General features: G+C 47.2%; 1 protein-coding gene across 1 annotated transcript in view; it reads left to right on the forward strand.

The window, feature by feature from the left end:
* Positions 1-12478, forward strand: part of LOC135921469 (solute carrier family 26 member 10-like) — a 94919-nt gene that overhangs the window by 12796 nt on the left and 69645 nt on the right. Inside the window, exon 3 of the mRNA XM_070526596.1 lies at positions 10964-11233. Coding sequence (XP_070382697.1) covers positions 10964-11233 — 270 coding nt within the window. The remainder of the gene's footprint in view (positions 1-10963; positions 11234-12478) is intronic.

The raw sequence follows: 12478 nt of genomic DNA on the forward strand, positions 1-12478 counted from the left end.
TGTGTAGTGCCTCCGGGGAGATTCGGCCATTGGCACAACTGCGAGTTCCTGCCTGTGAGTAATTGTTTATTATGTATGCTTCAGTTTGTGCTATTGCTAGGGCCATCGTTGTTTTTTCTGCTGTGTCTGTATATTCTGTCTTTATTGTGACGCTTGTTACGCATTCTAGAAAAAATTCTGGTTTATCTCGTCTAAGTCTTTACTGTATCTCCTCGGCCCTCCTTTGTCTTCGTCCTTCATGTTGTTTGCGATGCATGTTCTTTGGCAGGGAAGGAACCATTTTATTATTTAGATCCCTCTTGGCACTTACATTCTTCTCCGTCTTCTGTATGGTACTTAACCCCCAAAGTGGACGAAAAAATAACTTGCCGCAGGTGGAGAACGATTCCACGTATTCCCATTACGCGTGCGATGTTCTACTAATTGAGCTACTGCGGCAACGTTTCCCCATCCACTTTTTAGGGTATTGATGTTTTACTACTAGAACTAGCCCTGGGAGTGTTAGCCATCGCCGACACTCATCAACCTTGGCGGCGGATGAGGAACATCCTTTCTGCCGCAGGCGTCACGAGTACGTGATCTTAACGTTTGTTTTGTTCTGCCTTCGTGTCCGGGTGCCAATGTGGTACTGAGTTCATGCAGATAAGCTCATATTTCTGATTCACTAATCTTTTTGTCTATATCTTCGTTGGTTCTTCCGATGTAATTTGGATGGGCAATCGGCTTGGCTTGCGGAATGTATTTTTCAGTAAATTCCTATAGCAGGCGATGTTTCTTTCCTTTATAGGCATGAATTATTTCAATAATATTTTGCCTGTATGCTATTCTGGTATCTTCCGGGTTGAGCAGGTAGCTCAGTAAATTACATGTGTTCACTAATTCTAACTGAATCGCCATCTCATCAGAAATCTCTTCCTTTTTCTGTATACATCACTGTTGCACATGTTCTTCTATCTCTCTATTTAGGCCGGCAATTTTCTTTCTGAGTTTTCTGTTATGTGTCAGCTTTTTCCATCTTCTTTGTAGCTCCTCTTTCGTTTCCCATATATGGAGGAGCCTGCTGTCGATGCCGTTGTGCTCCAGGCGGCTCTATCTGCTTATTTTCCTTGGTTACGTCTTTCCTTAGCGGTCGGTGCAATCTTTGAAACTTCTTATTTGCTCGCAGGTACTCGTCCTGATACTTCTGTATTTGTCCCAATTAACTCTGAATTTGTGAGCGAAAACATTTGTAACTGTATAACCAGGACCCTCTTTCCAAGCACTTGCACGTGTAAGTGGTAAATACTTAGGCGTCAAAAAAATTGTCCCTGTCTTTATTTCAGATGCCATCACACTCACGCAATTTCACTCTTGCGAGAGCAGGGCTAAACTAAAATTGTGGCACACCTATTAACGTGTGCGTCTTGCTGTGTCGAGAGCTCATCTTGTGCGTTTCTGTTGAATGCACCACAATTATGCCACATCTTGGTAAGGTCGTGCTGTAGCTCTTTCAATAACAGCAGTTCCCAGCTTAAAGTAGGCATAGCAGTGCATGGTCAATGCTAAATATATCAACCACGAGGCGATTTAGGAATGATTAACTGTTGCCCTACTTGGTCTTGCATTCTCACTAAGATAACCTAGTTGAACAGAGCGGAGAGGCATAGAGACAGTAAAAAAAGGCATAAACTGGCGCTGCTATCCACTTTAAATGACAGGAAATGACTCACCGGTATATTTACTATTTGAAGGACATGCACCCCGTCACAACGTGTCACTGCGTGATACACCAAAACGTGGAACTCGTACAAGTCTAAGAAAACCGCATTCATAAATTCACATACGGAATCGCAGACGCTTCGCTCGTACAGATAGAAATATTGTGCCTCTCATACCAAGAGAGAGTTGCTACTTTTGATCTTGCTTGCAATCTTTGATCTCAAAACAGCGGCTCACATTCACAAGCAGTACATTAACGACCAAATGCGCGTAGTTATTCTATTTCTTCTTGGCTTTTAGAGTATATTATCTCCGAGGAGCCGTGTTATGTCTTGACGGCGTAAAATTCACCACACCTCATAGCCGGGGAGTATACAAATCCGAGGGAACGTTTGTTTTTTCTATCTTAGTTCGCTTTCAGAGCAAATTTGAATACAGAGATTTAACCCTTATTGGGGGCTAAGGGTACCATAGCGGCGTCGTGTCTGCTTGCAACTTTCTTGCGATTGTGCAAAATCATACACCAAAATGTGTTTCTGACATCCTCTGCTTTAGGCTATTGGACAAGGTCAAATGTCACGCATACGTTAACGCCTGGTACGCTTGCTTGAGCAGGCAGAAGGAACACATGAACGCAAACGGCAGCGCACACAACATTAACTCAATATGGACTTTTAACAACAGTAACATAAGGTAATGTTCGACACTTATTGGACACGGAATGCGTCCTCCCTTGCTAAGCTTTACGCTCGCACTACCGCGTTTACTAACGCCTGTGCGGCAATCGTCTATTACCTATAGTAGGGGCGCTTACAGTACCGCTTCTGCTTTGTGTGGATATCGGCGTCCTCCGGTCTGTGGTTCGTCGTTGCAATTCGGTCGCCTTCAGTCGTCGCTGGTGTCCTGCGTCAGCGATGCCCCGGCCGACGTGACCATGGCGCGGTTGTTGAGGAGCTGTCGCGCTCCGGCAGAGCAGGGCTCGTGCCGGCTGTCGCTCCCGGTGCGCGCCGGCCCAGCTTGGTTCCCTAGACGGGACGGTGACTGGCTGCAGCTAGCCTCCGCGCGTCTACTTTCAGCGGCGTAAACGCTGACGTGTCCTGGCAGGTAGTTCCGGGCCAGCGGTAGTTCCGGGGACGTCGGACATCTGCTCGCCGAGCCTGGTACTCGGGCAGGACGTCGATGCGTCGCCTATAGACTGGGGTAGGACCCAGAGAGGCGATCTCCGGCCGTCTTCTCCTGGAACGCTGCGCCCGGCCACCACTTCCTCCTCTGCGCGCCCCTCTTCTCCAAGATGGCGGCTTCACGCGCTCGCTTCACTCCTTCTTCCTCGTCTTCTTTCTTTCTTTACGCTTGTCACTCCTGACAATGGCCCCCCTGTTTTCCGAGTTTTCGCTCCACGAAAACTTCACTTACCCTTTGTCACCTCTTGGGTTCACACGGACACTGCACCTCACTTCACCACACCACACATAACTTCACTTCGCCACTTCTTCGTTCACCGATCACTGCACTTCGCCGCACTTCACTCCACTACACCACATATAACTTCACTTCACCGTATCTTCATTCACAATTCGCTGCTGTTCACTGCACTTCACTGCACCCACGCGCACATCACGTAAGTTTCTGCCGAGTCTTAACAATACGTCAATGTCAACGACAGCAGCATTCACAAGGCATTGTATTCCGCGAGTGTTTGAGGAAGACCCCTCGGAAGCTCTAAACACTATATGTTCCCAAGTATGATTGTATACTTTTTCAGTGGTATTAACTAAAACTAACATATTCAACAAAGTCAGTGATGTCCTTCGTTGCACGTTCACTCACGTGGTCTACTAACTTCTGCCTGTACGGTTCTTGTCTGACCTGGATACGGTAACACAGGAAGTTGTGCACTGGTTCTGGTTCTCAACGCGGGCGCCTCATCGAGACATTACCTCGGACAGAATGATTTGGATGACACCAGGAGTTGGCGCGGGACCCAGCCCTGCATGCCGAGAGCTTGTCAAAGTTGTCGGACCCAGCGATGACCTGTCCATTACTCTTCAATTCTTGACCCTGTGTTTTCTCGCATGCGCTCAATTTAGACACCATGCTTGTCATCTTCACCTTCTGAGGGATCATTTCTGTTGTTGGGATGTCTGCTTGGTATGGACTTTCAGAAACCGACTCAGTTGACCATCCCCGTGTCCTTTCGAAACGGTTGCTGATTAATAGGTGTATTCCCAAGAGGTACCTTTGATACTAACCATTTTGGTGTGGTTCTCTTACATATCTCGCAAGTTCCCACAAACCATATAATGTCACTCTGCATGCACGGCCAAAAGAATTCTTCTGATACTCGGTTGGTCGTCTTTATTACTCCTTGATGGCCAGCCATTATATTGTCGTGCGCCAGCTCGAGGTCTGCTCTTCGTAAACTCACTGGCACTGTTAACTGTCGTGTTTCTCTTCCATCGTGGTTTCTGGCTATTCGGTACAGTAATTCTCCAACCTTCTCAAACTTATGTACGACCCGGTTCTTCTTACACTGGACCCATTTCCCTGAAATTTCAAAATAAAGTCGTAGAATACTGTCCGCTTCTTGCCTTTTTTTTTCATTTCGGTCGCGGTTATATCGATGGTGGTGTCTGAAGTATTCTTTATACGGGCATCTTTTGTATCCTGGTTCCTTGTGCTTTTCTCCACAGACAATATGCTATCTTCCCTGGTATACTGGTACGAACTTCTTTCGTTGTCTCTGCCACCGGCTTCGGTGGAATCATGCTCCGTCCTACTTGTAATTTGGATGGTCGGAACACTCCAGAGGAGATCTGGATCATCCACTCTTCTGACCCCTGGTACATTCCCAAGAATGACGTCGTAAAGCGGTTCTTTGACGCACCGGGCTTCAATCCAACCGCTGTAATAAGGCGTCAACAACAGTACACGAGCCGCAGGCATTCGCCGTACCGTACCATCCGCCAATCAAACTGGCGTTTCTGTACCGGTGATCTATTTCCGGCACCATGGATGGCCTTACTAGAACAATGTTGGACCCAGTGTCTCTGAGTACCGACACTTTTTGTCCCTGCAGCACTCCCACTACTACCGGCATCGAGGTTTCCGGGTCTTCTGACCTCGGAGCTGTTGTGACAGCGCTAGCCTAGTCGCTGGACTCCTTGTGTTCCATCTGCGTCCTCTCGACATCAATGTGACTCGCTGGCAACAATGCAGGCAGTCTTATTTTCTGGCTTAGCTCGGCAGGTTTGTATTGTATGTCCATTCCACCCGTACCCCTCGCACTTCAACGTCGAACTGCTAGTACGACCCAAGGGACAATTCACAGCCCGATGCCCTGTCGTGTAACACGTAAAACATTTGATTGTCCTTCGAGTCTGTCCTCTCTCATCTGGGTTCTTTTTATCTTCCTTCCCATTTCCCAAATTCTTTTGGCCTTGGGCTTCTAAATAGCGGTCGGCGTGTTCAGATAGTTCCGCAACCGTCCTCAAGTTGCGCTCTTTCAGGAATGTTGCTACGCCCTGATGACATGATGCTAGGAACTGTTCTGCACTCATGTTGTCCCTCAAGTCTTCAAATGTCTTCATTATGTTAGCCATCTCCAATCAACGATCAAAGTAGTTGGAGATTCGAGCGGCGAATCGCTGGCCCGCCTGATTTTCGTGTGGCTTGGAGTTTCGGAATTTATGCCTGAAACCTTCGGCCGTTAGTCTGAAGCATTGTAGGAGAGCCCTCTTCACCTTGTCGTAATTTAGTGCGTCAGTCGCTGACATCCGGCTGTCCACGGCCAACGCTTCCCCCATAAGACACATACTCAATCCTGTCGCCCAGTCACTCCTCTGCCAGCCTTGTCCAGTTGCGATTCGCTCGAAATGCTGTATGTAGGCATCTAGGTCATTTCGTTTTCATCAAATGGGGCGATTAACATCTGGGGACACGCTGTCGCTGGGTACCACATCTGGGTTCCCATTTCGTGCCTCTTCTCCACTGTTACTCACGCGCAACTGCAATTTCTTTTCCGTAAGCTCTTTTTCTATCGTCAAGTTTCTATACGCCCACTCGTCCGCAGCCTTCGCTCTCTCCTCAGCTGCCTTGGCTCTCTCCTAATCTTTCTTCGCAGCCTCTCGCGCCTCTGCGCATTCTGCTCTTAATCGCTTGTGTTCCTCGTGATACAGTGCTATTATGGCTTTAGCCTACATGCCCACGGCAGTCACAGCCGTCATCAAACGTTCAAGGTCCATTCCGCTGCGCAAGACACTCCGAGGCACGCGACGAAGTAAAAGGGATCCTGGCAGGCTCGCCAATGTTGTCACCTATACGTTAACGCCTGGTACGCTAGCTTGAGCAGGCAGAAGGAGCATATGAACGCAAAGGGCAGCGCAAACAACATTCATTCAATATGGACTTTTAACAACAGTTACATACGGTAACGTTCGACATTTATTTAACACGGAATGCGTCCTCCCTTGCTAAGCTTTACGCCCGCACTACCACGTCTACTAACGTCTGTGCGGCGATCGTCTATTCGCTATAGTAGGGGCGCTTACAGTACCGGTTCTGTTCGGTGTGGATATCGGCGTCCTCCGGTCTCTGGTTCGTCGTTGCAGTTCGGTCGCCTCCAGTCATCGCTGGTGTCAGGCGTCACCGATGCCCCGGTCAACGTGACCATGGCACGGTTGTTGAGGAGCTGTCGCGCTCCGACAGAGTAGGGCTCACGCCGGCTGTCGCTCCCGGTGCGCGCCGGCCCAGCTTGGTTCCCTAGACAGGACGGTGACTCGCTGCAGCTAGCCTCCGCGCGTCTACGTTCAGCGGCGTAAACGTTGACGTGTACTGGCAGGTAGGTCGGGGCACCGGTAGTTCCGGGTACGTCGGTCATCTGCTCGCCGAGCCTGGTACTCGGGCGGGACGTCGATGCGTCGCCTAGAGGCTGGGGTAGGACCCAGAGAGGCGACCTCCGGCCGTCTTCTCCTGGAACGCTGCGCCCGGCCACCACGTCCTTCTCTGCGCGCCCCTCTTCTCCAAGATGGCGGCGCCACGCGCTCGCTTAAATCCTTCTTCCTCGTCTTCTCTCTTTCTTTACGCTTGTCACTTCTGACATCAATGAACTTAAGCTTCCGCTTGACTTTTTTCAAGAGGGTCTCATCTGCACCACTAACGACCTTCTTAGTAAAGGACACTCCTAAAGTCACCAAAAAAATTACCGACGATTACGTTACTTCCTAATGCGAAATTTGAGCGCAGCAAATAAGCTGTTTCACCTTTTCGATAGATTGAGGCAAAGAAATCGAGCAACACATGTATGCGCTATCACAGAATTTTATTTTTATTTTTCACACGTATTCCTTTAACAAAGACTCCACTAACAGTTCTTGACAGTCATGAAGGAACTTTGTTGTCGGAGAAATAGACTGATATATGTTCGACTTGGTACACCAATGCTTGATTCTCAAAGACGAGATCTATACAAGTGCCTCGCGAGGTTGTCACAGCCGTGGGACGCGTTACGAGCGAGAGGAACGGGATGTTCTCCCGCATAAGTGTTAGGAAATTGCTGTTTGTCTTTATGTCAACATTAAAGTCCCCCACTACTAACATCGGTGTGGATCGATGGTCGGTTAATGCGAGTTGCAGGAAGTGCACGACGTCTTTCGTGAGTGCGGTAGCGGACTCACGAAAGCGGTAGCAGTCGGTCGCTGCTAGCGCTGGGGGGATGAAAGGGGGGCGGAGCTGGTTACGAGGCCGACGACAACGCCGACGCGAAACCTAGGAACGGACGCCAAAGAGCCATTTGTGTAGCCAGCCCTCCTCCACAGTCTCTCCTCCTCCCTTCCATCATCCTCCCTCGCCCGGAGAGCCTACAGCGCGCATGCGCGGCGGCGGAGCAGATTCGTCGGCGAGCTGGTTACGAGGCCGACGGCAACGCCGACGACAACGCCGACGACGACGCGAAACCCAGGAACGGACGCCAAAGAGCTGCGCTCTAAAATTTGGCGACTTTGCCAAAACCACGATTTGAACACGAGGCATGCCGTTGTGGGCCACCCCAGCTTAATTTTGACCACCTGGGTTCTTTAACGCTCAGCTAAACCTAACTATGCGAGCGGTTGTGCATTGAATGTTAGCTGCCAAGGCATGAACCGAACCTGGCACCTCGAGGTCAGCAGCGCGTCACCATGACCACTCAGCTAGCCCACCATAAGCCCTGTTTTAAAAGGCATCCTACTTTGTACTCAAAGCTATCCTGCATAAGGTACGGGCAGCACCACTTGAGCGAAGATGGCATCGAGTTCCACGCAGTACGTACTTTCCCAACCTACGAGTATATGAAAAGTTATTGCACAGCGAAACAATAAAATATCTGGGCAAGGACACCAGACAAGTAAAAATCAATGAAACAACGTTACATCAAAATTACAAAAAGCTAGACTTGCATAAAATACACTCACGCAATATTTCAGGTAATGTGAACCACAGCAATAATTATGACGAATAACAGCCCTGTGAAGTTTTGTAGTACGGTTTGCAGTATACAAAAACATACAAAAGACTGCAACATGACAGGTGCGATGCACAAGCTGTTGCATTCCTATGGAAACAAAAAAAAAATAATGAAACTGTTCCTCGAGCAAGAAATTTACACCTGCGTTTCTGCATAATATAAGAACTGTCGTAAGTTGTGTTAAAAGAAATTGTGTATTAGGTGAGCAAGTGCATGAGTTTCATAGTTGTGAATATTGGTGTTTTACGACAGTTGTTCCTTCGGTAGCCCTAGTGTATTATCCGGGAGAGAAGACGAGGACTTAATATAGTAGCCGTGTAAATTTTCTTTTGTGTATATAGAGAAAGCTATAGAAAAGACAACCGCTTATATTTGAATAAGTTAGGCTTAAAGAAGCAATGTACTGTGTAGTCTCTTCATTGTAGCTTTTCGATGCGGCGCACAGCTCTTTTATGTTTGGCAAACAACCTGTGTAGTCTTTTCTTACTAGCTGCGCTCAGGATTAGGATGCAGGAGTGAAGATTGAAATGAACAAGAGTACAATGTAACTGGTGTTAAGCAATTTGACAACAAATGTTTAAGATTGCATAATACCTACGTCGAACTACACATGTTGGCACGAGCTTTGTTTGAGCTAAGTGTCCTGCTCGTGTTCTGTCCAACACCAACGCCTAAATATGGGTCTGTAGATTTCTCTTAACAAACAGTGAGTAGAAAGACTCGTGTGCGTCTGTTTTGTACTTGTGTTTCCCCACCACTGTGCAATCAATTCCTATAGTCAAATTCAGAAGGGCTATTGAACTGCTTCTCGCTGTCGCTAAAAATTAACGTCCACGGGACTGTGAAAAGAGCGGAGTAATAATTGTATCTTATACTTCAAGGTTGTATCTCTTTAAGTACTCTGAATTATTCGAACCGTGCCTCAACCCTTTAATACTGCTCAGCTTGATTGGTCATTAAACTTTGCCTTACCCATCTTTGAAGATTTTCGCCTTCCTGATCATGGCGGCTTATTATCAGTGCGAATTCGTCGTACATTATCGGCGGCATATGCACAGGCTTTATTCAATTCAATCGCCTCTTTAATGCAGCCAAAATGCTGCGCAAATTATTGTCTGCGTAGTTACACCATAATATAACGAAGTTCTATATAACAAAATTCTTGATATAACGAAGTATCTAACTTTTCATAACCTCTTGAACATAACCTCTTGGACACTATGTATTTAGAACCTCAATTTGACGAAGTGTGTTTGTACACCATTTAAATATAATGTAACTTCAATGCCACCGCAAAGGAATACCGAGACAATAAATGGAAACTTCCACAGACGCAGATGGTCAAATGAGTGAATTGCATGCGGCTGCTTGCAAAAGCGCCCCGCAAATCACGCGCCGCGAAACAAAAGCGATCACCTAATTGGACCGGCATCATGTTTCGCGTAAAGTTTAAATGCGATAAATGCCATCGCGCCACGCACATTGCGTGATTTAGGTGGGAGTGAAAGTGTGCGAGGGTGGGACAAGAAAGATGGTGGCTTCACAAGTGCCTCTTTCCCATGTGAGCAAAAGGAAAGAAGGGGACGGTAGTGAGCTCGCGGTAATTTCATCAAACGCATGACAGAGCGCACGGAGGGGCGGAGTGGTTGTTAAGTTAGCGCGCGTCCCAGACGTGGCTGCGCATAGCTGTACGCGCGGATGAGTGCATGCGCAGCGGCGCACCCTACTTTATTGGTAATTTGCGGCGTATGCAACGAGTGGGTGTACGGAGACGGCGTGGCATCATGTAAGCTCTCTTACAGCGCGTTTAGTGTTGAAGGTTGCGTCATATCGAGTTTCAGTGACCCGTAGAAGCGAGAGGCAGACGGAGTATTCTCTCCCCGCTTCTGGCGCATTTCATGATAGCGTCGCCCCGTGCTGACGATGCAATCTATCATCCACGCGGACGGAGTGCCCTCGAAAGCTGGGCTGGCTTCGTTTAATTAGCACCACAGATGTGAAGTCAGCGTCGGTAGGGCATGAAACCGTATCATTCGTCGCCTACTCGCAAATTCATCAAAATGAATTGGTTTCTGATACAAAAATTTGCAGGATAATTTGAAAAATTCTCCGGCCTCTTTCGGAGTAAGAAAAATTGATCGCCGACTGTGCTTAGTTGCCGAAGAGGACAAATTGCAATGCAACGAAATTACGATATAACGAAGCAAAGTGCCGGTTTTATCGACTTCGTTAAATTAAGGCTTAACTATTTCGAGCTAGCTGTCTTTCCATATTTCTGGTATGTTTCTTTGCAGGTTTACGGTTACTGAAACGCGTTCGTTTTCAAGTGCACTTGAGCTGCGCTTTCGTCTTTGTTGTCAAAGCTAATCATCTTGGAGCATGTTATGAACTCGAAACACGACAGAACTGGCCCCCGTTTTTGAAGTTATTCGCCACAAGCCCCACGCAATATATGTTCAAGGAGTTGTTTCCGTACGCTTAAGGCATTTGAACACTGCGGTGAATAACGTTTGAGAGGTATTTCTTGCCTAACCCGTTTGTGACCATGTTTGTTCGCTTTTCTTGTGAAAAATTAGGACACCTGTGGAATCTCTAAAGTAATTTCTCAGGCATTCAAGGAGGTTGCCTGTACAACAGGACATCACAATGTCTCCATGACTGCTAGTATTTCGACTAAAACCGAACAATGTTTAGTAATCTGTATTGTGGTTGAATGAACCTTCAACAAGGGTTGACAACACTGGCGGCTTGCTTATGCCTTTTCAGGTGAGGCCACCGCAGGGGAAGCAAGGATCATTGTCGACCGAAAGGCGCTTACAAATTGTGCGCTCGAGAAGCTGGACCCAAAAGAGAAAGGGGCAAAAACACTTGGTGCAGCAGCTGCTGATTTGCTACATAACGCGTTTATCGGGACTCCATCGTTCTTACTCGGACTGTTTCCCATCCTATCGTGGTTGAGGACCTACAACCTGCGGACGTTCCTGCTACCGGACGTTCTTGGCGGACTCTCAACTGTCGTTATTAACGTGCCACAAGGTACGTGAACGGGAGCGGCACGTGGCATGCTTTATCAGTTTTGCACTGGAACATTAGAGCGTCTTTCTGCAACGACCACCTCAACATTCCACGAAACGAGGGAATTTAAGATAAAAAAGGTCACTGTTCATAGCAAAGGACATTTTTTGGGGCAAAATTAGACATCTCACTTTACGCACTAAAACCATTGCATCATTTGTTTGCCGAATTGTGCTAATTAGCTTTTAAGTTGTTATTCGGAGGCGGCATATTATTAATTAAATGTTGTTATTGCACAATGTTCTGATAGCATTGTTGTTACTTACAACACGCACTAAATAACACGGACACCGAGGAGAGACGAAACAAGAGCGCCGAACGCACGAGCGCTGACGTGTCTCTCTTCTGTGTCCCTGTTTTTAGTGCAAGCTGCAAGTAGTAATAATGCAGATGTATCGACTCGCCCGGCCAGATACCGCACTACAGTTCTGATAGCAGTCTTAACATTTACTAAGAATCCCAATCCTTGCACCAGTTTTGTGAAATGCTTAGTGAAAACGCAGTGTGAGGAGTGTATCTGTGCCGCTGTAAATTCGGCAGAGAAACTTAAGACTGCTTAGGTGTCGAAATGCGAAAACATTCTAATCCCTTTGGCTAAATGTTTTCGCTTAGGTATACATCCGCATGTCGTCTTGCACGTTGTAAACTTGCGCGACGTTCTTTTTGAGACATGACGACGGCGGTATGCTCATTTTATACACTCATGATTTGGTGCCGAGAGTATTGTTGCTGCTGCTGTTTCCTTCCACGTATGTGGCTCCTGACCACTATGGAGTATTGGTCAAGAAATGTATATGCATACTACAGCTGTGCCATTTCGCATTTTGGCTTTAGTTACGCATTGACGGAGGGTTAGCGCGTGATAGAAGGCGATGACGACGGTGAGCAGCACACCATCTTCAGATGTTGCGTGAACTTTTGTATACAGGGAAGGCACGAGGCTGGGACGTGTAAGAACCTGATAAAATTTACGCCAATTTCGAATCTGCTTTCAGCCACCTTAAATTTTGATAGCACTTTGTTTTACTAGTTGTGCAGAAATTTATGCACCCATGCAATAAGGAAAAAAAGGCGAGTGTTTAGCCCAGTCGGTAAGACACACAGATTCTTAGTCTTGGGTTGCAGGTTCCAAACTCAGCTCCGGCAAGGTTTTTTAACCACATTTAGGTTGTTTTATACATTATATATATATTTTATTCAGAGCGA

The sequence above is a fragment of the Dermacentor albipictus genome, chromosome 10 (genome assembly GCF_038994185.2).
Source record: "Dermacentor albipictus isolate Rhodes 1998 colony chromosome 10, USDA_Dalb.pri_finalv2, whole genome shotgun sequence".
Classification (NCBI taxonomy): domain Eukaryota; kingdom Metazoa; phylum Arthropoda; class Arachnida; order Ixodida; family Ixodidae; genus Dermacentor; species Dermacentor albipictus.